A 26,249-nucleotide genomic window follows, 5' to 3' on the forward strand; every position below is an offset into this window, starting at 1 on the left:
ATATGAAAGGCACAAGTCTTCACAGTTTGAGCAGCTCATTCCCAGGGGACTACTGGACATTTCTGAACTACCTTGGTTAAAAACTTAATTAATTGAGACTGAACAAGTGACATTTTGCTGCTGATCGCTATTAAAAATTTTAATTATTTGCCCCTACATATATATATATATATATATATAACATAAATTACACTGATTTTACATGAAAGTAAAAAGTTATGAGATGATAAATAACAAAATCATAAAATATAACACAAAAGCATCTGCACTGCAGTTGTTGTCCAAGTAAGCCTAAGATGCTGCAAAAATAGCTGTGATTTCAAGAGATACCTGTGCTGTCTTAAGATTTACAGTGTTTACATGTGTCCTTAAAGTGCTAGCACATTGGCTACATAAATAGTGTTACTCAGTGGACACTAGTCATACCTAAAATTGCCACCTGCAAGCTAATAAGGAGAAGTGCTAACCACTGTGCCAGAATCTATATTACAAAACATATTAGGGCATTCTATTCACAAATTATTTACATTGCTTTTTCATTGCAGCGTTGTTCATATAATAATGGTTATACTGTGATAAGCACTCCTTCCTTTATAGCGCCTGCAGAATCTTTGAATCTTTGTATGTTTTTGGAGATTGTTCTCTCTGGTGCTTTTTGAGCTTTTTTCCAGTTATGTTAGTTTCCTACTACATTCTGAAGACATTCAAGCTAATGGTTTTTGGTGATTATAAATTGGTTGTGTACATTATACACAATATGAAAGGGATATTTTAATTAAGTCAAAAATTTGACATGAGACTTCTGTATGATTGACACATCACTGATTTGACAACTTATGTTGGATCTGTTTATGGGTTTTTAACATTTGGAAAGATTTTATGCCTTGCTGGCCATGCTTATGATTTTTTTATAGGACATATTAAAAACTTTCTTTTCTGAAAAAATGCTTCAGATGAAATTTGTAAATATTCTTCAGTGTTTGGTCTGTTATTTTACATTTTATAATTGTGATTCATTTTTCTGAAAAAAGTTTTTTATACAAATGTGGTTTGGAATAGTATTATACATATAATATTTGAAATTTTTATTTTGTTTTTTCATATTCACAGCAATTTTTGAACAAAGCAGGCAAATCTCCACAACATGGACAAGAGATTTGACATGTCCTCTGAAACAGCCCCTCCCATCTTCAGCTCCTAACATAACATTAATTCCATGTTTATTTCTATCAAGTGAACACTGATTTTGGTTTTGTTGCTTATTAATATGAAAGATGAAGCATAAGTGGGAAGTCTGGTGAGGGTGTAGAGATATTAGAACCTTAGAATATATAAGGTTTAGAGTAACATGTAAAATAATGGGCAGTAATTTGATTAACTTTATTGATCCACAAGGGGAAATTGTTTTTTCACATGATCTTTGGAGGTCAGAGTGCAGGGTGAAGCAAATATGATATTACAGCTGTTATGGAAACCTGGGTGAATTCTTTAGATTGGTATGCACATAATGATAATAAATACACGTTGTTTAGAAAAGGTTTAAGAATGTGTCATGAATTTATATGAGAGGCTTTACTAATTTTTTCATTCAACTGGGGAATGTCCTCAGTGAGATGCAGTTTGTCTGGTTTTAAATAGGAAGTTACAAGGCTGTGAACTTTACTCAGTATTTTAGTAGTAAGATAAAGGTCAAGGGTGATATTAATTGTATTAATAATTATAAGAAGAAAATAAAATACTTGGGAAAGAAAATTTACAAAGTCTCTCCAGTCATGTTTTTTCTGAAGTTTTCATCTGTGAAACTCGCATCTTCCACTAGGTAATGGTAGTGTGTACATTTGATTAGAGAGAAAGAGAAGTCTTAAGATTAGGAGATCTTCTGAGTAGCTGAATTTTTAAGTTTTACTATTTAAAAGTAGTGAAATATGTTATTTTTTTTCCCAATAGATCTAAAGCTGCATTTACAAAGCACTGATTATGGGAATTTCTTGGCCAATGAAGCATCTCCTCTTACAGTGTCAGTTATTGATGATAAGCTGAAGGAGAAGATGGTGGTGGAATTTCGTCATATGAGGAACCAGTCTTATGAACCATTGGCCAGCTTTATGGATTTCATCACGTATGTTCTATGCCTTACTTGTAAAGTGTAAATACATATGTATTTTTGTAAACACTGGTAATACTAATAGATAAGATTATGTAGACTATTATACTTCTCTCATACTTTTAACTAATAAACAATCACTCCCCAGTGAATGCTCTTTAAATCCTGGGTCAAAACCATACTTAAAACCTACCATTTCTATTTGGCTTTTGAAACTTTTCAGTTATTTAAGGCTTGTTGCTATTTATTTTCCTTCCCGTACGTTATTTTTTTTATAGTAATGTCTAATTGACTGTTGTGCTAGCAATACTTGCACCCTATAAATATAATGTATGTCATTGGCTTTTTGGATGTATAAAATGAATTGAACGAGGCCTGTTTTCAGTGTGTTGCGCTGAAAGTCTGTATACAGTAAGGGTGAATTGCTTTATTATTTAAAGATAATTGCACTGACCACATGAACAATGTGTGGACAAAAGGCTTACGCAGATATTTTACTTTCACAGATAAAGACCTAAACTATTAGAACATTTGAACAATATACAGGTGCTGGTCATAAAATTTGAATATCATGACAAAGTTGATTTATTTCAGTAATTCCATTCAAAAAGTGAAACTTGTATATTAGATTCATTCATTACACACAGACTGATGTATTTCAAATGTTTATTTCTTTTAATGTTGATGATTATAACTGACACCTAATGAAAGTCCCAAATTCAGTATCTCGGAAAATTAGAATATCAATTAAGACCAATGCAAAAAAAGGATTTTTAGAAATGTTGGCCAACTGAAAGGTATGAACATGAAAAGTATGAGCATGTACAGCACTCAATATTTAGTTAGGGCTCCTTTGGCCTGGATTACTGCAGCAATGCGGTGTGGCATGGAGTCGATCAGTCTGTGGCACTGCTCAGGTGTTATGAGAGCCCTTGTTGCTCTGATAGTGGCCTTCAGCCCTTCTGAATTGTTGGGTCTGGCGTATTGCATCTTCCTCTTCACAATACCCCATAGATTTTCTATGGGGTTAAGTCAGGCGTGTTTGCTGGCCAATCAAGAACAGGGATACCATGGTCCTTAAACCAGGTACTGGTAGCTTTGGCACTGTGTGCAGGTGCCAGGTCCTGTTGGAAAATGAAATCTGCATCTCCATAAAGTTCGTCAGCAGCAGGAAGCATGAAGTGCTCTAAAACTTCCTGGTAGACGGCTACGTTGACCTTGGACCTCAGAAAACACAATGGACCAACACCAGCAGATGACATGGCACCCCAAACCATCACTGACTGTGGAAACTTTACACTGGACCTCAAGCAACGTGGATTCTGTGCCTCTCCTCTCTTCCTCCAGACTCTGGGACCTTGATTTCCAAAGGAAATGCAAAATTTACTTTCATCAGAGAACATAACTTTGGACCACTCAGCAGCAGTCCAAAGGCGAGACGCTTCTGACACTGTCTCTTGTTCAAAAGTGGCTTGACACAAGGAATGCGACAGCTGAAACCCATGTCTTGCATACGTCTGTGTGTGGTGGTTCTTGAAGCACTGACTCCAGCTGCAGTCCACTCTTTGTGAATCTCCCCCACATTTTTGAGTGGGTTTTGTTTCACAATCCTCTCCAGGGTGCGGTTATCCCTATTGCTTGTACACTTTTTTCTACCACATCTTGTCCTTCCCTTCGTCTCTCTATTAATGTGCTTGGACACAGAGCTCTGTGAACAGCCAGCCTCTTTAGCAATGACCTTTTGTGTCTTGCCCTCCTTGTGTAAGGTGTCAATGGTCGTCTTTTGGACAACCGTCAAGTCAGCAGTCTTCCCCATGATTGTGTAGCCTACAGAACTAGACTGAGAGACCATTTAAAGGCTTTTGCAGGTGTTTTGAGTTAATTAGCTGATTAGAGTGTGGCACCAGGTGTCTTCAATATTGAACCTTTTCACAATATTCTAATTTTCCGAGATACTGAATTTGGGACTTTCGTTAGTTGTCAGTTATAATCATCAACATTAAAAGAAATAAACATTTGAAATACATCAGTCTGTGTGTAATAACTGAATCTAATATTCAAGTTTCACTTTTTGAATGGAATTATTGAAATAAATCAACTTTGTCATGATATTCTAATTTTATGACCAGCACCTGTATATGAGAACAGTCCATTTAGCCCAACAGAGCTTGCCACTTCTATACACTTAAATAAGTTTCCAACTGTATCCCCATGTTATTGATGAATTCATTTTAAAATAACAGTCTTGATCCACTGTACTAATTCCCTTCTTAATTTTAAACACTTCAATCATGTCCATTCTTAATCTTTGTTGTTTAAACTGAAAAGGCTCAGCTCTTTTAATCTTTCCTCATAATTCAACCCCTATAGCCCTTGAATCAGCCTAGTCGCTCTTCTCTGGACCTTTTCTAGTGCTGCTATGTCATTTTTATAGTTTGAAGACCAAAACTGCACACAGTACTCCAGATGAGGCCTCATCAGTGCGTTATAAAGCTTGAGCAGAGCCTCTTTGGACTTGTACTCCACACACCAGGGTGCTATATAACCTGAAGTTCTGTTAGCCTTCTTAATGGCTTCTGAAACTGTCTGGAAGTTGATAGTGTAGAGTTCACTGTGACTCCTAAATCTTCTCCTAAGGTGTACTCTTGATTTTCAGACCTCCCATTGTGTATTCAAACCTAACATTTTTACTTCCTATATGTAGTACCTTACATCTACTAATTTCAAATTATCTGCCTATCTAAGTGGACATGATTCTACAAAATTAACAAGCTTGCATTTTCCATATAGGTCTTATTGAAGCAGACATATTACCATAGTATTCATCTTATTAAATTGTTCATTTTGAATGCAGCCACAATCTTGTTCAGGGTAATAACGAGCTGGCGTCTTTACCAGCAACTTCATGCATCATTTCAGTCTGTCACTGAGGACACTCATGCACCCACCTACTTTAGAGTCTTCAGTTAACTTACTACATACATTTTGTGATGTGTGAGGAAAACCCACATAGACATGAACAGAACATACGAAGTTAACACAGGCAGTCCATAGTTTACATGTGAACCCAGAACTCTAATGGGGTCTTGAATTTGTTAAGCCAGAGCTAACATTGGTTGATTTGTTGATTATTAAATTATTTAAAAGTGCACTTTTCATGAACAGAAGATATTTGGCCTCTCTTATTTTTGTGTGGAGAAAGAGGATTGTCCTTGTAAAGTGAAAAACCAATCGCAAGATGAGAAGGAGGGAACTACATTTAGGTTATTTCTTAATCATGCAGCAGTGAGGGACAGGAATCAAGATATAAGTTGTTGCAAAATCCTTTCACAGAGAGGTGCAAAAAAAGGGGGATCAGATTTGAAAAAGCCACTCAAAAAGCCAAACTAGCCGTTATTTCTGGTCTGACACTACTTGAAAAGCCTCATCCCTAGGCTGATTAGCCTAAACTTTAAAGGCAGATTTTCAGTTTACACAGGCCTAAAATGAGATCAAGACTTTTAAAATTTTAAAAATGTCCAATTATATCAAAAGGAGAGAGGAAAACTGTAAAAGTCTCTGTCCAGCAAAACCAACAAAGTTCCTTGAATATTTTTAATTATTTATTATAACCAAACAAAACCAAAAAGCAGTAAATCAAATCTCAGTACCTTATAATCAAAGCAAGGGCCAAATTCATGAAATCAAAACAAGAATCATCAATCAAATTTAGAAGTCACAGAAGGGCAATACCAAAGTTGCTGCTGGTGGCCCTGCCTCCATACAAGAGACATTACAGTTGAAAATAACAAAACAAATTAGTATATACAATGTTATTATAATGCAACTTTACACAACAGTTAATAACTACAATGTAAAATAAATAAAACACAGGAAGAAGAAAACCAAAACAGAACTAATAGCATAATATTAGAAGTTATATTTAAACAAAACGACTTAAGTAAACATGAAATAAACTTGAGCCAGGGGCCATAACAGTGAGTACTGAAAAAGTAAACATCTAAAGCTTTACAGCAGAAAGGATTCAGTATTTAATATTGAAAATAATTTTCTGTTGCCTCTACTTGTATGTAAGTAATTGCAGTTAAATATATATACAGTGAAGGTAAAATAATAGCAAGGCATGTTTCTCTTTTTTTAATATTTTCAAGACATAACTTTGATATCTCTTCTTTTCTAGGTACAGCTACATGATTGACAATGTAATTCTTTTGATCACTGGTACTTTGCATCAGCGAGCAATCTCTGAGTTGGTGCCTAAATGTCATCCTCTGGGAAGCTTTGAGCAAATGGAGGCAGTCAACATTGCCCAGACCCCAGCAGAGCTTTACAATGCCATCTTGGTAGACACTCCCTTAGGTAAGGGTATCAATTCTACTGCTTTTAGTAAAATCTGTTTATACTACTTCGTTTTGTATTATTCTCTCTATCAAGTCATTCTCAATAAAATCTGCCTTACAATGTAATATGTAGATTGTTTATCTAAAATGTATGATTTCATAATAATGTGTCCTGTGACCATGTCAAATAAAGCAGCCAACCAAAACTTGCACAACTTTCTTTTATGTCACAGTAATAATTCATGACTGAACATGTAAAGTATTCACAGCCTTTGTTCAATACTTTGTCGATGCACCTTTGGCAGCAATTACAGCCTCAAGTCTTTTTGAATATGATGCCACAAGCTTGACACACCTATCCTTGGCCAGTTTCGCCCATTCCTCTTTGCAGCACCTCTCAAGCTCCATCAGGTTGGATGGAAAGCATCGGTGCACAGCCATTTTAAGATCTCTCCAGAGATGTTCAATCGGATTCAAGTCTGGGCTCTGGCTGGGCCACTCAAGGACATTCACAGCATTGTCCTGAAGCCACTCCTTTGATATTTGGCTGTGTGCTTAGGGTCGTTGTCCTGCTGAAAGATGAAACATCGCCCCAGTCTGAGGTCAAGAGCGCTCTGGAGCAGGTTTTCATCCAGGATGTCTCTGTACATTGCTGCAGTCATCTTTCTCTTTATCCTGACTAGTTTCCCAGTCCCTGCCGCTGAAAACATTCCCACAGCATAATGCTGCCACCACCATGCTTCACTGTAGGGATGGTATTGGCCTGGTGATGAGCGGTGCCTGGTTTCCTCCAAACGTGACGCCTGGTATTTACATCAAAGAGTTCAATCTTTGTCTCATCAGACCAGAGAATTTTCTTTCTCATGGTCTGAGAGACCTTCAGGTGCCTTTTGGCAAACTCCAGGTGGGCCACCATGTGCCTTTTACTAAGGAGTGGCTTCCGTTTGGCCACTTTACCATACAGGCCTGATTGGTGGATTTCTGCAGAGATGGTTGTCCTTCTGGAAGGTTCTCCTCTCTCCACAGAGGACCTCTGGAACTCTGACAGAGTGACCATCGGGTTCTTGGTCACCTTCCTGACTAAGGCCCTTCTCCTCCGATCGCTCAGTTTAGATGGCCGGCCAGCTCTAGGAAGAGTCCTGGTGGTTGTGAACTTCTTCCACTTACGGATGATGGAGGCCACTGTGCTCATTGGGACCTTCAAAGCAGGATTTGTTCCTTGAGGCAATCCTGTTTCGGAGATCTACAGACAATTCCTTTGACTTCATGCTTGGTTTGTGCTCTGACATGAACTCTCAACTGTGGGAATTTACCACAGGTGGACTCCAATTAAGCTGCAGAAACATCTCAAGGATGATCAGGGGAAACAGGTTGCACCTGAGCTCAATTTTGAGCTTCATGGCAAAGGCTGTGAATACTTACGTACATGTGCTTTCTCAATTTTTTTTATTTTTAATAAATTTGCAAAAACCTCAAGTAAACTTATTTCACGTTGTCATTATGGGGTGTTGTGTGTAGAATTCTGAGGAAAAAAATTTATTTAATCCATTTTGGAATAAGGCTGTAACATAACAAAATGTGGAAAAAGTGATGCGCTGTGAATACTTTCCGGATGCACTGTACATAAAGGGAGACACTGTCGCGCTGCAGCCTAACAAATGCACTATCCTGGGTTGCTATCCAGAACCCAGTCATTGTCTGTGTATGGTCTGCACAGGTTTTCCTAGAGGTTTCCTTCCATATCCTAGAAGACAAGCATTAACTGACAATTCCAAATTGACCCTTTGTGAGTGTCATTGTGAGTATGTGAATGAGTGGGCCCTGCAGTGGACTAAAACTCCAGCCAGTCCCAAATACCACCCCCCACCCCAATATGCTTTGAATTGAATTAAGTGGGGTATGCTAATCCTGTGTTGTTTTATAAAATATCTACCACGGTGACCATTTTTAATATACTACAGTGGCAATTTAATTATTCTTATTTCCCACGCCTTTGAACTTTCATGTCTGTTTTTAATTAATTCACATATAGTAGTATTAGTGTTTGGTTTAGGTATTTAAAGGTGGGAAAGTGACAGTGTACCATATATTATAAACTTCTGTTGGTATTCCCATTATGAACAAGTGTTGGTAATTTTTAAAATGTTTGGTAGAAGCAACATCTTGTTTTTATTTGATATTCTATGAACATCCTTTGGAGACATTAAATCAGTATAAGCAAAAACAAAAGCAATGCACATTAAATTTTGTATCTTAAGTATTACTTAGTTTATGCACTTATGCAACTAACAAATGAAAAAAGTTCATTCTAAAGAACAGTTATTTGCCTTTTCTTAATTTTTATATGATTTTGCTCATAAAAAGTTAAGGCTTGGTTATGCTGAATTATATAAAAGATGATGTATTTCTAAGCTTTTAAAGTATTTTTTCAAAATAAAAGTGAAAACTTTATAAAGTACCAAGATTATATAAAGTCATATATTATATAAAGTCAGCGTATCTACATTGGACAATACTCCTACATGTGTTTTTAGTGTAATAAAACTTGTATTTTTTCAGCTGCGTTCTTTCAAGACTGTATATCCGAACAAGATCTGGATGAAATGAACATTGAAATCATTAGAAACACTCTGTATAAGGTATTTTTTTTTGCTTAATCCAAACAGCAGTACATCACTATTAAAACATTCATTTATGAGAGAAAAAAAAATTAAAACTGTGGAGTGCAGCAAGTTTAGAGGAACAGCAACCAGAATTTTGGCCATTTCAAAACAGAATTTCATGCACACTTGGGTCCTGCTTGTGGTTGTCCATTAAGGTACACATATGTATTGAAAGTGGGAGTGGGATGCTGCTACATCAAGCTGCTGCACAGCAGTGTATGTCTGCTCTGATATAGTGTTATATCTGCCCAATTAAATTTGACATTATAAATAAAAATCTGTAACATTTAGAGGTAATTCGCTTACTAGATTCTTTCTCTGTAGGTTGTAAATAATGAATGAATGGATAGTCATTTTGGAAAATATAATATTGTAGCATAAAAGTGTCTTCTTTCATGTCCTGGTATATAAAATTTGTTGCTTTCTACTGTCAGTAACTTGGTGTTTTTGCTGTAAATACAATTTTGTCCAAAGCTTTAAAACAGGACTTGACAGATTTAAAAAATAGTCTGAGGATTCGTCACAGTCTTTATTTTTAAAGCTCATTTTTTAAAAAAAGGTAAGATAGTCTAGATCTACTACACCTGTGACACTTCATAAGATGAAGCATAGTAATGATTAGGTAAAGTTATTAAGTTTTGGTCTTTATTTTTCCTGGAATCAAAACTTTTAATTATTTTTTTTGTATCTGTATATAATTTAGCTGGAATACATTTACACCTTGCATTAAAATGAACCTTCAGTGTCTGTGTTAGTCCTCATAAGCACACCAGTTTGAATGTGAAACACTTTCAAAGATGCAAAAAACACAAACTGAAAGAGAACTGCAATACAAACATCAAAAACTAACAACATCAGTGCATGCCTGCAAGGAAGATATATTGTCTTAAAAGGGACTACAGCAATAATTCAGTTTTAGTATGTTTACCATAATAATAAACTTGACATCTGATCCCTTTTTATTTGCACAGCGAATCAAACCTACCAAACTGTAGTTGCAATGAAAACAGACTGCTTTTAATGATCAGATAGTGTAAAAAAGTTGACAACTCACACTGTCATAAAGAAATTTAATGTTTTAGCATGATAACAAAGACATCACATTCTCATGAAGTAAATAGGTAGACATATAGATAGCTCCCTTGTCACTTGGTTCATTTTTTAAAGCTATGCAGGTGTAAGGGATGACCGCCCTTGCGCTACTAAAAGGCTTGTACTTATGATGGTGTGGGTCAGCTCCATGCTATCGATTGCATCCTGGGAGCCTTTTCAACCTGCTACCGCAGATAATGTACCCAATGTTATCTCCAGTGCTTTTGTTAAAAACAGTCAAAACAAATGGTGTTCAAAACAAAGTGCAGTGCAAAAATTCAATAAATAAATAATCCATAAAAAGAAGTGTCTGTGCAGGTTAAAAATCTCAATAAGTAAATCTGTTAAAAATAAGGTTAAAAATGCACAGCATACTGTCATTTACTTTTCTGAGCCCTGGTGCCTTCCTTTAAAACTGACATCTTTCCCTCTTACCCCGATCGGGCCCTGCACCATGCACAGACTTCCATCCAACAGATGCAGACCACCTTTTATCCTGGCCTTTTACATTTCCTGGCCGAAAATCCCACGGCGTTCTACGGAGAGCCACCAAGTCCTGATTTGCTCGCACCGCTGCTGATACCTGGCTCCTCCTGGAGAGAGTGCACTGTACTCCCACACACACTGTACATAGGAACGAAACCCTCAGCCCTTTCCTAAGCGCTGGCCACATGCTCCTTTCTGCGGCTCCATTCCTGTCCACTTGGTTCCTTGCACCGGCTCTCACTCACTCCTGCCTGTCTCTCTGTTCATCTCTTTTACCTCCCTTATTTTTCATTCATTTTTCTCCTTTCTGTTTTTTCTCGATTCTTCTGGTGCAGTCTCCTCGTACACTAAAACGAGCCATGCCCTCCAAGAAATTAATGAGGCACCTGTCTGACACGCTTCCTTGCACGTGTCTTTGCAATTAGACAGGCACCCCCCGAGCCATTGTCTGAGCGGAGCGCACTTTCCCCCTAATTAAAGTTTGAATGCTTGCGGGCACTATTATTTAAAATCGGCACAGTGCCACAGACCACTTTCATGGTACTGTATGTGATTTCAAGGTTTGAGGTTTACAGACTCGCACATACTTGTTTTGCTGGTGTCAAATGTATTCATGATATGCAAGTTACTGCTACTATGACAATCCTGGTCAGCCTATGATGATTTATGAATACAAAGGTATTATTTCATCAGTGGACTTGTGTTACTCTGAAAAGTTGTTCACTTATTTCTTAGAAAGTATATTGATGAAACATCAGTATAGACCAGAAGGTGAAAAACAAAACAAGGAAAGAGAAAAGTACATTAAAAGAATTTTTTTTCCACATTTCAAATGTGAACATCTAATAAGCAGTGTGTCAAAAGCACATGTAGAAACCAAAGCTGAATCTATTTCTTGTAGAGATGACATTAAGAAGGTGAGAGACTCCATGACCGTTATCAAATGCATTTGTTGAAAGAGTCAAAACCTACTTAGTTTCCACTGTAACTTGCCAACATTAGCAAGTTCAGCAATACTATACTGAACTGTATGTTTTGTGCAAAAGAAATGAAGAGAGAATGCTTTAATACTTATCTATCTATCTATCTATCTATCTATCTATATATATATATATATATATATATATATATATATCATACAGTACAAGATTGATAAGAACAAATTATTGTATAAGTTAAATTCATATTCATAATTAGCCCTGAAAATTATTAATGAATAATTAATAGAACTAAAAAAGGTTTATAGCACAGGTATATCTCAATAGTAAAAAAAAAAAAAAAATAGTAGTACAATTGTTTAAAAATGATTTAAAACCAAATAAATGCATGTATATGCACATTTTAAGCAGTGTTTTAGCTACCAGTATTAATTGTTTCAATGTGCAAGAACATTTAATGGGTAATTGTTGTATTTTCATAGACTCACAATGATGCTGACTTAAAACATAATGTCTGTATAAATATGTAATAAAATTTGTAGAATCCATCCATCGTCATAAGTTTCTGATCAACCTCATTTAGTTTTACCTTATATTCCAAAAATAATAATAATTGTAAAACTAAACAAATTACCATATTTTAATGACTTAATCTACAGTATAAATATAAGTTCAGTGTTAAGTTGTTTTATCAGTATTTTATATTTAATTGAATATAATGCCAGTATAAGCAACTTAGCCAAATTCCAGTCTTTAATTGGTACAATTTAATCGGATAGTAATAGTTTATTGAATATTAGGTCTTTATTGCATTAATTTTATTGATAAAAAACAGTATCGGATGATTTATGAAACTAACCATTTCCCGATGGTTGAATTTTTGGAATTCCAGTTAATTAACTGTTATATTGTTAAATTATAATAAATTACTTGAGTAGTTTTAAAACTCAGTCCTGGAGACTACAAGTGGCAGCAAATTTTTATTCCCACCAGTTTCACAGCACTGAGTGCTTAAAGGGTGGAACTACTTCAGTGTCAGCCCCATTAACATGTTGTTCATTAGTAAATAATGGAGAATGAAAAGTTTAAAAAAAAAAAAACACACACACTAAATTGCTCCCATGTAACATTAGTGCCTAGTACATTTTATTAAAAAAATACCAAATTTGCTTTCAGTATTTCTACATTGACGTCAAAACATATAAACAGGAAAATAATGACTTGTTGCATTAGACCGAGTCCAATTAAAAGCAGAAATTGACTGGAATAAAAAAAATGCAGGAGTTCCCCAGACTGAGTTAAAGAACCACTGGACTAAAATAATGCATTGCTTTTGAAATCTAAAGTAACATTGCTAGGTTACAATGTCTGTTTTTGAGCTTGTTAAAATCAGTTATTTTTTGATAAAATAACAGGGCTTTTGTAAAGTCCATGTTTGCAATGAGTCCCAATTACTATATATACCCAGTGACAGACCTTTGGCCCACACTGTGTATAAATAGTGTTGTTTGACCCCCTTGATGTAGAGAAAGTCATGTGCTAGACACATGATATATCTTTTACTATGAAAGCTAAAAGTGTTGTCATCACTGGTTTATTATGTCGCTTTAGTAGCAGAACTTTTGTACTGTCTCCAAAGTTCCATTGCTAATATTCTCACATACATTCAGCACACCTCTCACATGCTTTCTAAAAACAAAGCTCACACTGATTGACTACAAACTCTTCATTACAGTATTACATCTTTTATGCACCCGCTTCAGACAACACATGCATATTTAGTTTCTCCCTCACCTATTTCACACTCTTGCCCCTTTATAATACTGGTCAGAAGTTCTAGAACACCTTGGTATTTCCAGTTTTTCTTCAAATTTAACTAGTTGAAATGCAGTAAATGACCTAAAATGTTGAAATGGTGAGCACTAAACTGCCAGAGGTTTAAATTTAAAGTTGAGGTTTAACTCTTTGAGGGCTGAATATTTTTTACTAAAAAAAACAGTTTTCGGAAAAGCACACAAAGCAATTGTTTCACACATAAATCAACACAAAGTGTCTGGTGCTGTGTGTTGTGGCCACCAGTTCACAATCTCTTCCAGCTCAAGCCACTGACGGGCAGAACAATGGCTGGCAGGAATGCGAGACAGCTTGGCTGCCAGGCTATTTTCGTGGTGCAGGGCCGGTTACAGTGGTCGCGGTACAATGCAATTCTTTTTGTGCCTTTTGTCATTGTAAGTGGCAGTCCTGCCTTTTGTCCTTGTAAGTGGCAGTCCTCCCAGGCAAACGTTGCTATAGGCGCATTAGCTATATCAAAGTTTTCATTACCACAATCAGCTCGGAACCGATCAGCTGATGATGGTACCTCAATTCGTTTTCGATTGCTTGCATCAAAATCGGAGTCTGACAAGTCAGTCCAATTCAGCGATAATATGCAAAACATTGTCCACGCAGTTTTTTTTACTTTACGCATTCACTTTGATCTCTTGCCAGATGTCGATGGCATTTTTTGCTGCTGTTTGTTCTTCGTTATTCACGAGGGTGCAGGGAATCTTGGTCAAACCAACAAAGCTAAATTTCCTCCTAGCAAAGAGAGTCGAACTAAAACATAACAGTGGGTTTTGTCACCGTTTTACAGTTGATTACCACCCTCAACCTCTTCTCTTGACAAAAGTCGACATCTGCCCTGAAAGAGTTAAATTTAAAATTTAGGTTAGCAAAAAGCTGAAAAAAGGAAATTTCTGAATATTACAAATGGGACTTCTTCAGGGAACAACAACCTACAGATGTTCTGCAGCAATTGAAATAAATTAAGCCTTGTAGGTTTAAGCAAACAATTTGCATAGGTGTCCCAACTTCTGTCAATTATTTAAAAACCCCTCTGTCTGTCTTAAAGCAGAGTTGGAACAGACTGTGTTACTATACCCTTTGATGTACAACTTGGACAATATTCCAGGGGTAATGGCAAGAAAACAGCAATTAACAAATGAAATGAGACAGATGATTATTATCCTTAGAAGTGTAGGCCTTTCATTAAAAGAAACTGTCAAAAAAAATCAAAATGTCAATGAGTAAGGTGGTGCCCTTTGTGAGGTGACTTTGTGCTGCAGGTTGGGTTGAGTAGTAGTAACTGAGATTTGCTTTTTTGACCACTGTTAAGCTGTGAGGAGCCTATCATGCAAGTTGGTGACCCTTAGAAACGTTTGATTGAGTTGTGACTTTGGGTCTGCCAGATCTTTCTTTCGGTTTTTCTTTCGGTTCCCAATTGCCTTTGGATTGTGTAGGGCACCTTACTCCATGACACTTTTTTTTTTGCAGTTTCTGTTAATGAAAGGCCTACATTTCTAAGGGTAATAGAGCTCATGTGTCCTCGTACATTGATAAAATTGCAGACACTAATTATTCATCCACACCTAACCGTATCGCTACTCGTGGTACTCTTATCATATGCCTTCTCCACATTTATATATCCATAATGCAGCTTCTTTGCTTTCATTCCTTGCTTCTCCTACATTTGGCATCGGGCGGAGTGGTGGCTCTGAGGCTAAGGGTCCGTGCTGGTATCCCGAAGGTTGCCGATTCGAATCCCCGTCACTGCCAAAAGAGATCCTACTCTGCTGGGCCCTTCAGCAAGGGCCTTAACCTTCAATTGCTCCAAGGGTGCTGTACAATGGCTGACCCTGCGCTCTGACCCCAAGGGGTATACGAAAACTATCCATCCATCCATCCATTTTCCAACCCGCTGAATCCAAACACAGGGCCACGGGGGTCTGCCGGAGCCAATCCCAGCCAACACAGGGCACAAGGCAGGAAACAATCCTGGGCAGGATGCCAACCCACCGCAGGACACACACAAACACACCCACACACCAACCACACACTAGGGCCAATTTAGAATCGCCAATCCACCTAACCTGCATGTCTTTGGAATGTGGGAGGAAACCGGAGCGCCCGGAGGAAACCCACGCAGACACGGGGAGAACATGCAAACTCCACGTAGGGAGGACCCGGGAAGCGAACCCAGGTCTCCAGATCTCCCAACTGCGAGGCAGCAGCACTACCCACTGCGCCACCGTGCCGCCCACTATACGAAAACTAACAAATTCCTAATGCAAGAAATTGTATAAGGCGAAAAAAAGAACAAAAAAAAAAAAAAAATCAGACTGCATTTTGTTAACTTTGCTTTATCCCTGATGCCTTCACTAGCACACTCTCAACCATTTTCATTACATGCTCCAAAAGCGTGATTTCCTGTTATGAAATATGCATATATTTAATTATCAGTATATCCTCTTCATTCAGCTGGACACTATAAATTGAAATGAGTGGCAGCAAATCTGTTTTTTTAAGAAATATGTTTTTAAGTACATTTTCCAAATAAAATTTGGCAAACATTCTGGAATGTAATGTAATTTTTGTAAAATGTTCACATAACTGATGCTTCAAATCTTCTTAGCTAAGTATTTATAACACTACTTGTAGAAATGTGGCTGTGAATTTCCCAGTCATTTTGAGGGCCCTTCATCTGCATTTCAGAAAGGGCACAGTTGTCAGCAAATGCTACAATAGCATCAACTGTTTTCAGAGGAGAGAGGAAGAAAGAAATAGGTGTACATCTTCTGATTTAGAGGTAGTTTTATCAGTCATCATGTATTAGTCCTTCAACAACAAAATTCCCTGATGACCTATTGCAAAGTTTTTTTAGTGGTGTGTAGACATTTTTTTATTCATCTTTAGTTTAATGAATATATTAAACATAACTTTTTAACAAATGGAAAATGAAAGGATAACTAAATATCATATGCTCCTTAAGAAAAAGTTGAATACAATTATACAGTTCTGTGAAATGTACCATAGAGCTCAGTTACATCATGGTTCTCAATTTTATAAATATTTAGCACATGGCTACTATTAGTTAATTCATATTTTATCCAAATCTGCAGTAGTTGATTAGCACAATAGAAAAATTTAGATTAGATGTTAAATAGTTCTGGATGAGTATTTGATCTAAAGGTTGAGCTATTGTGATTTGACTGGGTCTTGCAACTGCAATGGTGGCACATACATTCCCAGTGTTATATGGGGCAAGAAGGGAGACCATGAACACACTCTAATTCCCTGGATCACCCCAGCTTTTTTAGCAAATTTAAAGTATATCTGTTATCATCAGAGAGTATACTACAGTTTGTATTGGTTATTGTTGAACAGGCCTCTATATATGAATGGTATATTTATATCTATGAGACAATGCAATTGTGTGATTCAGGTTTAGTCTTTAGAAGTATTAGATTGTGGTTCTGAAGTTGTAAATGCAGCCATACCTCACCCCCCTTTTCATTGGCACTCTATAAGAATTTAATAACAGTATATTTATAGTTTGTACTTGTATATGTGTGGTTTTTTTACTGTTTAGAATGTTTATTACATTGAAGTAGGAGCAAATTAAGTAAATTAAGAAAAGATTAAGATGATAGTTTAGAGTTTAAAGGGGTAGGGGGTGTGGAATTGGTGGGTGAATGGCTGTGTGGTATATGTGGTGGAAATGTTGAGAGAATCTCAATAATATGTACATGTTGTCTGAAGTCCGTGCATAAAAGATGAAATGTGTAAAGGGTAGTCTGCAGTCAGTGAGTGAGGGCTTTGTTTATAGACAGTATGTCGGTACAGAATGGTGGTGTAAGTGTTTGTGAATTTACATATTAGCAATGGAGTTCTACTGCTTAGGCGATACATTAAACCACGGATGGTGAACCTTGGAAGTGTATGGTTTGGAACGTTTCTTTACTATTTCAATATTTCTTTGCTATCCATTCTATAGATGATTTTTTGTACAGTGTCTTGGAAAAAATATTATTTCCTAGTACTGATCAATTTCTTAACATGTTAAGAAAGTCTCACAGCTTGTGACTTTAATGCATTAGATTGTGTCATTTTAGTTGTGGTTGTCTTCTTCAAAAATCATTTTCAAAAGCTTTATATTTGTTTTTATACAGATTCTGAGATCTTGTCTATAAAGATGAAATCTATTTAATGAAGGACTACACTTGCATTTGTCTTTGCCAACACCCATCTTTGTTTAATTCCACAGGCATATTTAGAATCTTTCTACAAGTTCTGCTCCACATTAGGAGGTACAACTGCAGATACCATGTGTCCCATCCTTGAAGTAAGTGTAAAACAGTTATTTAGTAATGAGGCACTGTTTTATGTTTTTTTAATTCCTCCACCTTGAAACTACATTTTTTAAATTGAGATACGTGTTTTGGGCTACCTACTCTAGTCACAACAAGAGTATTGGGCCTTCTTCTTAGCTTTTAAATCGAATGCTAATTTCTTACATTAAAGTAGCGTTACATTTATTCTGTTAGCTTAATGTGATCCAGCTCCAATTTTTTGGAAACCAATCTGATTATTTTCCCTGTTATCTAAAGAAACTTGAAATATTTCAAGTGCTGTTTAGCATTAACTTGTCGATAACTTGTACAGTGGTATTCAGACCATGCATTGAAGCCATGTACCTGAAAAATTACACAGGATAGAAATACTAATGAGAATTTTAAATTGTTCAAAATAAATAATACTCTCAAAAAGATTTCTTGTAATGAATGCATTATAGCATATATTTATTATTTCTAGTTTGAAGCTGACAGAAGAGCCTTCATCATTACCATTAACTCTTTTGGTACTGAGCTGTCTAAAGAAGATCGAGCAAAGTTGTTTCCTCATTGTGGCAAACTCTACCCTGAAGGTTTAGCCCAGCTGGCCAGAGCTGATGACTACGATCAGGTCAAAAGTGTAGCAGACTACTATCCTGTGAGTAGAAATAACACACTTCTTTTCATCTGTTTTGTGTTTTTATCTTTTCAGTGCTTGTTTATATTATTTAATCTTGCATCTTAAAAGTGCCATTGTTTATCTTTTAAAAATCTTAACAATAAACAAATTCCTCCTCATATATACTTTGACATGATTTTGTGTACTATTTTTTGTTCAGATATTTTTAAAGGAATATTTGTTCTATGTATTTTAGTAATCACTAGTAATTAATAAAAAAAAACTGTTTTAGTACCCTTTACTGGCTGCTTATTAAAGGAATATGTAGGCACAATTGACAATTGTTGAATTATTAAATATTTAAATGGTCAGTTGCATTTTCATTTCAGCTTGATAAATAACATGTAGTTTTACAGTGCTTTAATATTTAAAGATTATTGTCATTATCATTTTTTGAACATAATATTGAGTGTCAATTACTGTCTGTCCAAAGGAAAATAGTCCTGCCACAATGTGCAGCCTATAGATCAATTTCAGGCCTGAATACTGTTAAGGTACTGGTGAAGTTGTTGACTGAAGGAGTGAAGAGATATCCAACTGAATTTATTAAACATTCACTGGATTAACTGATTTTATTAAACATAGATATGTAGTATCCACTCTCCATTGTTTGTTTAAAGTAATATCAAACACGTAAATTCACCTAAAATAGACATACTGTATATGTTGTCTGCACCTTTACAAGCATCAGAAGATAGGAACAGCTTATTAAAAATGAAAAACGAGCATGCAGTTCTTTGCATTCCTGTGAGCGAATCTGAATGGATTAAATGGTTTTGGTCATAGATTAATAAATCACAGCTTTTGTAAACGTAACAAAAAATTAGTCTGTCCAGTGTTTGAGAAAACTGCTTTCATGCTTTGATACCAGTGTAGGGACCCATCATAACTCAAGATTATCCTTTGTTCACACATTTTCTTGAATTAGGATAACACTCTCTGTCCCTCATCATTTTAAATGCTGCCATTTGGCAGCAGATTTAAACTACAATTTATTTATTTAGATTCTTCTTCATAACATTGTTGGTGACAAACTTTGGGTGCTGTGGCCAGTGCCCACTAATGCTACTAGTACAATTCCTGTGCTTGCACACCTTTGTGTTTAATTTCCTGTTTAATTTGTCATTTAACAATGATGAATTAACCTAACCACATTTACAGTATAAGTGAAAAGTTTCATTTTTTAATGACTTTAAAATCACCATTTTTGAGGGTGTTTAGTGTTGTTGCTGCAGAATTGTATTTATCTTGGGCAACATTCTCAGTCACAGTAAGAGAGCTCTGGGTGTAGGTTACAAACCATAATTTTCAACTAAACTGAATAATCATTAAAATGTATGCCTGGTTAATCAGATATTGGCATATTTGTTTGTTGTAGCCCTACAAGCATGCATAGCTCTGGATTTAAAACTATACAATTCATTGACCAGTTAGCATAACCTTTTCAGAATATTCTTCAGTATATGCTTGAATAGTCAGTAGGTCATGGAGTATTTCTTGGCCTTTTTAAAGTATTAGTGGTGGGTTATAGCACCCAAGAATAATAAGCTAAAAGGAAAGAACAATCCACTTAGGTTGTGTTCGCTCTAGGTTCTATAACGTACCAAATCACTTTCTCTCAGAGGTTACAATGAAATCATGATTATTTGTTTCAACAATAGAAGTCTGTATAGAATGTTCTGGGTAGAGCACCTAGTGCCACACTTTACTGAAGGTTACTTTTTGTCACTTAAATTGCTGCAGGTTAAGCTGTTAATATGGGTAGACCCTTGGAATTGCTATGTAATGTGCGGTGTTGTGTCGAAACACAATGAACAATTATCATGGGCAATAAAAAAAGGAACTTTTGAGTTTACAGTTAATGGCTTTATTTGTTACCCACTAAGCAATGTGATCATTTATATAAAGTATTTTAATTTGTATTAATTATTTTTATAATAAATAATTTAAAATATGCGCAGGATTGTGAGAATGGTTATAGACAACCCACAGATCACCTCCAAAGACCTGCAAGAACATCTTGCTGCAGATGGTGTATCTGTACATCGTTCTACAATTCAGCACAATTTGCACAAAGAACATCAGTATGGCAGGGTGATGAGAAAGAAGCCCTTTCTGTACTCACGCCACAAAGAGTCGCTTGTTGTATACAAATGCTCATTTAGACAAGCCAGATTCATTTTGGAACAAAGTGCTTTGGACTGATGAGACAAAAATTGAGTTATTTGGTCATAACAAAAAGCGCTTTGAATGGAGGAAGAAGAACACCGCATTCCAAGAAAAACACCTGCTGTCGAATTTGGTGGAGGTTCCATCATGCTGTGGGGGCTATGTGGCTTGTTCAGGGACTGGGGCCCTTGTTAAAGTCGAGTGTCGGATGAATTCAACCCAATATCAACAAATTCTTCAGGATAATATTCAAGTATCAGTCACAAAGTTGAAGTTACGCAGGGGTTGGATATTCCAACAAGACAATGACCCAAAACACAGTTCGAAATCTACAAAGGCATTCATGCAGAGGGAGAAGTACAATGTTCTGGAATGGCCGTCACAGTCCCCTGACTTGAATATCATCGAAAATCTATGGGATGATTTGAAACAGGCTATCCATGCTTGGTAGCCATCAAGTTTAACTGAAGAGATTTTGTATGGAAGCATGATCAAAAATATCTCCATTCAGAATCCAGACACTCATCAAAGGCTATAATAGGCGTCTAGAGGCTCAACTAAGTATTGATGTAATATCTCTGTTGGGGTGCCCAAATTTACGCACCTGTCAAATTTTATTATGATGCATATTGCATATTTTCTGTTAATCCAATAAACTTAATTTCACTGTTGAAATACTACCGTTTCCATAAGGCATGTCATATATTAAGAGGAAGTTGCTACTTTGAAAGCCAATGATAAACAAAAACCCAAAGAATTAAGAGGGGTTCCCAAACTTTTTCATATGACTGTATGTATGTATGTGTATATATGTGTATATATTTCTATCCAGGGGAGCTGCCATCTAGCGTTCCGGGGGATGTAGTGTCCTGAAAAGGTTGTTTCTTTCAGTTGAGGAACGTCTTGCGTCCCTCACAAAATATATAATATATATAGTGATCCCTCCTCAATCGCGGGGGTTGCGTTCCAGAACCCCCCGCGAAAGGTGAAAATCCGCAAAGTAGAAACCATATGTTTATATGGTTATTTTTATATTGTCATGCTTGGGTCACAGATTTGCACAGAAACACAGGAGGTTGTAGAGAGACAGGAACGTTATTCAAACACTGCAAACAAACATTTGTCTCTTTTTCAAAAGTTTCAACTGTGCTCCATGACAAGACAGAGATGACAGTTCCATCTCACAATTAAAAGAATGCAAACATATCTTCCTCTTCAAAGGAGTGCGCGTCAGGAGCAGAGAATGTCAGAGAGAGAGAGAGAGAAAGAGAAAAGCAAACAATCAGAAATCAATAGGTACTTTTTGGGCTTTTAAGTATGTGAAGCACCGTGCAGGAAGCATGTCGCTTGACAAAGCGGCTGCACAGAAGGGAGCAACGTGAAGGTAGTCTTTCAGCGTTTTTTGAGGAGCGGCCGTATCCTGTAGGGGTGCGAACAGCCCCTGTGCTCACAATATATTTGAGGAGTTTTATTTAATATGTAATACGTGCTCTGATTGGGTAGCTTCTCAGCCATCTGCTAATAGCGTCCCTTGTATGAAATCAGCTGGGCAAACCAACTGAGGAAGTATGTACCAGAAATTAAAAGACCCATTATCCACTGAAAGCCATAAACCAGCGAAAAATCCACGATATATATTTGAATATGCTTACATATAAAATCCGCGATAGAGTGAAGCCGTGAAAGTCGAAGCGCGATATAGCAAGGGATTACTGTATAATATATTTGTTTTGTATGTATAATATATCATTTGCACTGGTTATATTTGTGGTAATTTGTCATTTTGTCTTTAGGAGTACAAGTTGCTGTTTGAAGGAGCTGGCAGCAATCCAGGTGATAAAACATTGGAAGACAGGTTCTTTGAGCACGAGGTGAGGAGTTTGGTGAAAATAAACAAATAGATTCATAACAGCTTTTCAGGTCAGGTCAGGTGAATTGGCAGTGTTAAATGTTACCCAAGGACTGGGGTATGTGTCAGAGACTATGACAGGCTGGCATCCTCTCCAGGGTTTGCTCCTACTTTGCACCCGATGCTTTGCAGGGATTGGCGCCTAATTCCCCTTAAACAAGCCCTGGACCAAGCGGGTTAAGAAAATGGATGGATGGATTGCTTTTCAGGTTTCTTCATTGAACTGATATGTAAGATACATTATTACTTATGTTACATGGACTATACAGTTCAGAAAATGGCTTTAATTCTTTTACCCCATGTGTAAACAGAATATTAGGTTTAGGCATTGCATAGGTATTTATGAGTAGATTTCCAGTGGAAACTCTTATTAATATGTTTAAGCTTAGTAAAATCTCAATAATATATAGTATGCCGGTATGCTGAGTGTTCTCTTTTTGTCTTCATTTAGGTGAAGCTGAATAAGCTTGCATTTCTGAACCAATTTCACTTCAGTGTATTCTATGCCTATGTGAAGCTGAAAGAGCAAGAGTGCAGAAACATTGTGTGGATAGCAGAGTGCATTGCTCAGAGACACCGAGCAAAGATTGACAACTACATTCCAATTTTTTAACTCCTGCAGTAGAAAGTGGATTTTTACCATTCTTGTTTAATTGGCACAAGAATGGTTGAAGTCAGAACAAAAGCAGAACTGGGTATTGTTATGTAGGTAATTCTCATAATTTTAAATGAGTTGCTGTTCTTTTATATGTTTAATCTTATTTAAAGGGGATAAAAAAAAAACCTTTAAATGTTCCGCAGTTGTTTCAGTTCAGTCAGGGGGCCCTAAGCTGTGGGTGTGTGTGTGTGGGGATACACCAAACTTCCTAGGTGTCAATCTGGAGATTAAATCAAAGTCTCTGTGGTTTTTTATATAGTAATTTGTTTTTTTTCTGGAGAAAAACCAGAGAATTGCAAGACGAAAATCTTTTGAAGTCTTTAAACAGGCAATTTGTGTTGCTAATGGATAATTGTATGGTGATGTAAAATGTAACAAAATCACTTAAGTTTGCTAGTGTGACCACACTTTTATCAGTCAGGATTTGTTTCAAGATATTTTGATGGAGAAGGGAAGTACTACATTAACTGTTCATTCAAAGTAAGACGGATATTGCTTAGTTGAGTTTGGCCCTGCGTTGTCTTAGTACCTTGAGTTGTAGACACATCCTTCTTAAAATAAAGTTTCCATCAGCATTGCATATTTAATGCAAGTGGAATTTAAGTACTCAAGTCCCTCATTTTCTGTATAACAATCATGTTTTTTATTGATTATTGTAAGCATCATGCAAATAAGTATCTCGATTTTCTAGACCATGGATGCCAAAGCATTTTACCCACAGAGACATAATAATTAGAAATAAACATTAAGTAGATTCTGATGGTTGTGGACCCTCCCACCCACTCTGTTTTGATGTGGCGCATGATAGCTCAGTCCACACTGACCTTTCAGTCTCCAGCCAGACGCCAACACGACACTACTCTAAATCAGCGTCACACACGTGCTTGCACATTACTTGTGTTTGAGGAGTCTTTGTTCTCTGCAACTGTTTTTTTCTATGTTACTCAGTAGCGCGTATATGGTGAAAATAAAAAATGAAATTTCATTGGTGTAACTCTGTAAATCGTAGCAATGATATGAACTCTAAAGGCCACGGAAAGGGCCAGTTAAAAAATTGTGGGGCCTTTGATTTTGATATGTTTGATTGATAGGCACCTATGCAAGTTGTGTTTGTTAGTATGGGATCTGACATAATGAACAGCATTGCAGTACAATGTAATGCCTTTATTTTTGTTCAGATGATTCTTTACATGTTTTTTTTTTTTTTTTAATTTGATGAAAACAAGACCGGATTATTTTATTTCAACCAGGTCCATAGAGTCTACTCTAAATAAATGAATATTTTAATACCATTTTTCTTTTTGGGGAAATTGTTTCTATAAATTCTCAGCACACCAGAGTACTTTGCCTCGAATTTTAAAAGGTGCTGAATGATCACTGTTCTGGGACAGTTTTATGTTTTTATGCATGTGTCATTTCAAATTGCTGTTTCCTGCACTCACTGTATACTGTTTACTGTCTAATTTTGTGTTTGTGATGTGTGTCTAAATGGGACCATTTGCATTATCTTTAACCTTTTCAGTAGAAGACCTTTTTTGTTTGGTATTGTTACTTCTAATGCTAAAAATATTAATTGCACAGACAAAGCCAACATTCATATAAATCTATATTAAATCCAGAGCAGCTCTAAAAAAAAAAAAAAAATACCTGAACCGTTGTAGACTCTGTTAAAGACCGCCATATTGAAGGTGTTTCAGATGGTTCTGTAAAAGGTGAGTGAGGGAAGAAATTAATGGCATGGCCTCAGGGAATGTATGTAAATTATATGGAATAGACGGAAAAGTTTTCACTAAAAGATATTAGTCTTTCGAGTTGTATGTCAATGACATAACAGTATTTATGTGCAAATGTAAATCAGTAATAAAATGATGGTGTACTTGGAATACACTTTAGCAGAATGGAAGAGCCCATGTTCTGCTGCTGTTTAAAATGTCTGATTAGCTAAAATGGTTCAGACTTTTGTCATGAATTGGTCCAGCTCTATGATGAATTCTCTACATGGAATCCTCTGTCTAGGAGTGACTTGAACATGCTTTGTGTTTTGCCTTCGTTGCCCTTGTAAAATTGTAGCTTTTTGAACAATAAGTTTTAATTATTTAAAAGGAAACTTTATTAAAATGTAATAAGAGATTATTATAGTAACTATGTTATGACTCTTCATGAGAACTATGTGGTGTACATATTCAGATTTAAATTGCATCAGCCTAGTGACAGATGGTCTTTTTATTCCTTATTTGTCAATATCTGGCATTTGACTTTACTGTGACAATAAATATATAACTGATGTAAAGTGTAAGAGTACAGATTCTGGTTGTCCTTTATTGCTTTTACATTCTGTTTTATGTAGGCCATTTCTTGCTAGATTTATACGATGTTTTAAATGATATTCATAGCATGATTTTCGTAAGAATATTCTTACAGTATATTTTAGAGAAACCTTTGCACAGGATGCTCTTTCAAAAGCCTGCAAACCAGTAAGGAAATTACCAGCAGTATATCACTTTTCAAAGGGGTCTGCTATATGGCTCAGAAAAGGCAAATTCATCAAGCAGCACAGTCGGTCTTTTAATCATAAAATTCTTTTATGAATCTAATTTGTAAGTTGTGTGGCCTCATCTGATGATTGCTGTGCAGTTGATCTCCCACTTATAGCAAGAACAAGAGAAAATCAAAAGAACAGCTATGGTATTTGTGTGTAGTGCTCTCCTCAGAGGATTCGCTCAAAGCATTATGCAGCCCACTGAACACACAAAAAAACAAGTTAATAAAATGCAGATTTGAAAAAATAAATATACAGCATTCTGCATATGCTAAAATCTTGATGAGAATTTAGAAAGACAAAAGAATTTACAGTCATACATAAATATATAATTCTGTATAACTGTGAATATTTACAAAATTACACTTTATGCATCTGTCTTTTGTATATATACAATATGTGTGAGCATAGATAGTTATATAACCCAGTGTTTAAGTGAATGTTTGGCAGATTTTGTTCACATTGAGTGAGTTTACTTGCACACACAAAGCCCTGATAAGATGAGTAACCCATTTAAAGCAGA

General features: G+C 36.2%; 1 protein-coding gene across 1 annotated transcript in view; it reads left to right on the plus strand.

Moving 5' to 3' along the window:
* atp6v0d1 (ATPase H+ transporting V0 subunit d1) overlaps positions 1-25,485 on the plus strand; it is a 40,380-nt gene extending 14,895 nt beyond the window's left edge. Inside the window, exons 2-8 of the mRNA XM_028809342.2 lie at positions 1,948-2,119; positions 6,285-6,463; positions 9,004-9,083; positions 17,706-17,783; positions 18,254-18,430; positions 22,414-22,491; positions 22,981-25,485. Coding sequence (XP_028665175.1) covers positions 1,948-2,119; positions 6,285-6,463; positions 9,004-9,083; positions 17,706-17,783; positions 18,254-18,430; positions 22,414-22,491; positions 22,981-23,142 — 926 coding nt within the window. The 3' untranslated portion in view covers positions 23,143-25,485. The remainder of the gene's footprint in view (positions 1-1,947; positions 2,120-6,284; positions 6,464-9,003; positions 9,084-17,705; positions 17,784-18,253; positions 18,431-22,413; positions 22,492-22,980) is intronic.
* Positions 25,486-26,249: the final 764 nt, after the last annotated feature.

This window comes from Erpetoichthys calabaricus, chromosome 9, assembly GCF_900747795.2.
Source record: "Erpetoichthys calabaricus chromosome 9, fErpCal1.3, whole genome shotgun sequence".
Lineage (NCBI taxonomy): Eukaryota > Metazoa > Chordata > Cladistia > Polypteriformes > Polypteridae > Erpetoichthys > Erpetoichthys calabaricus.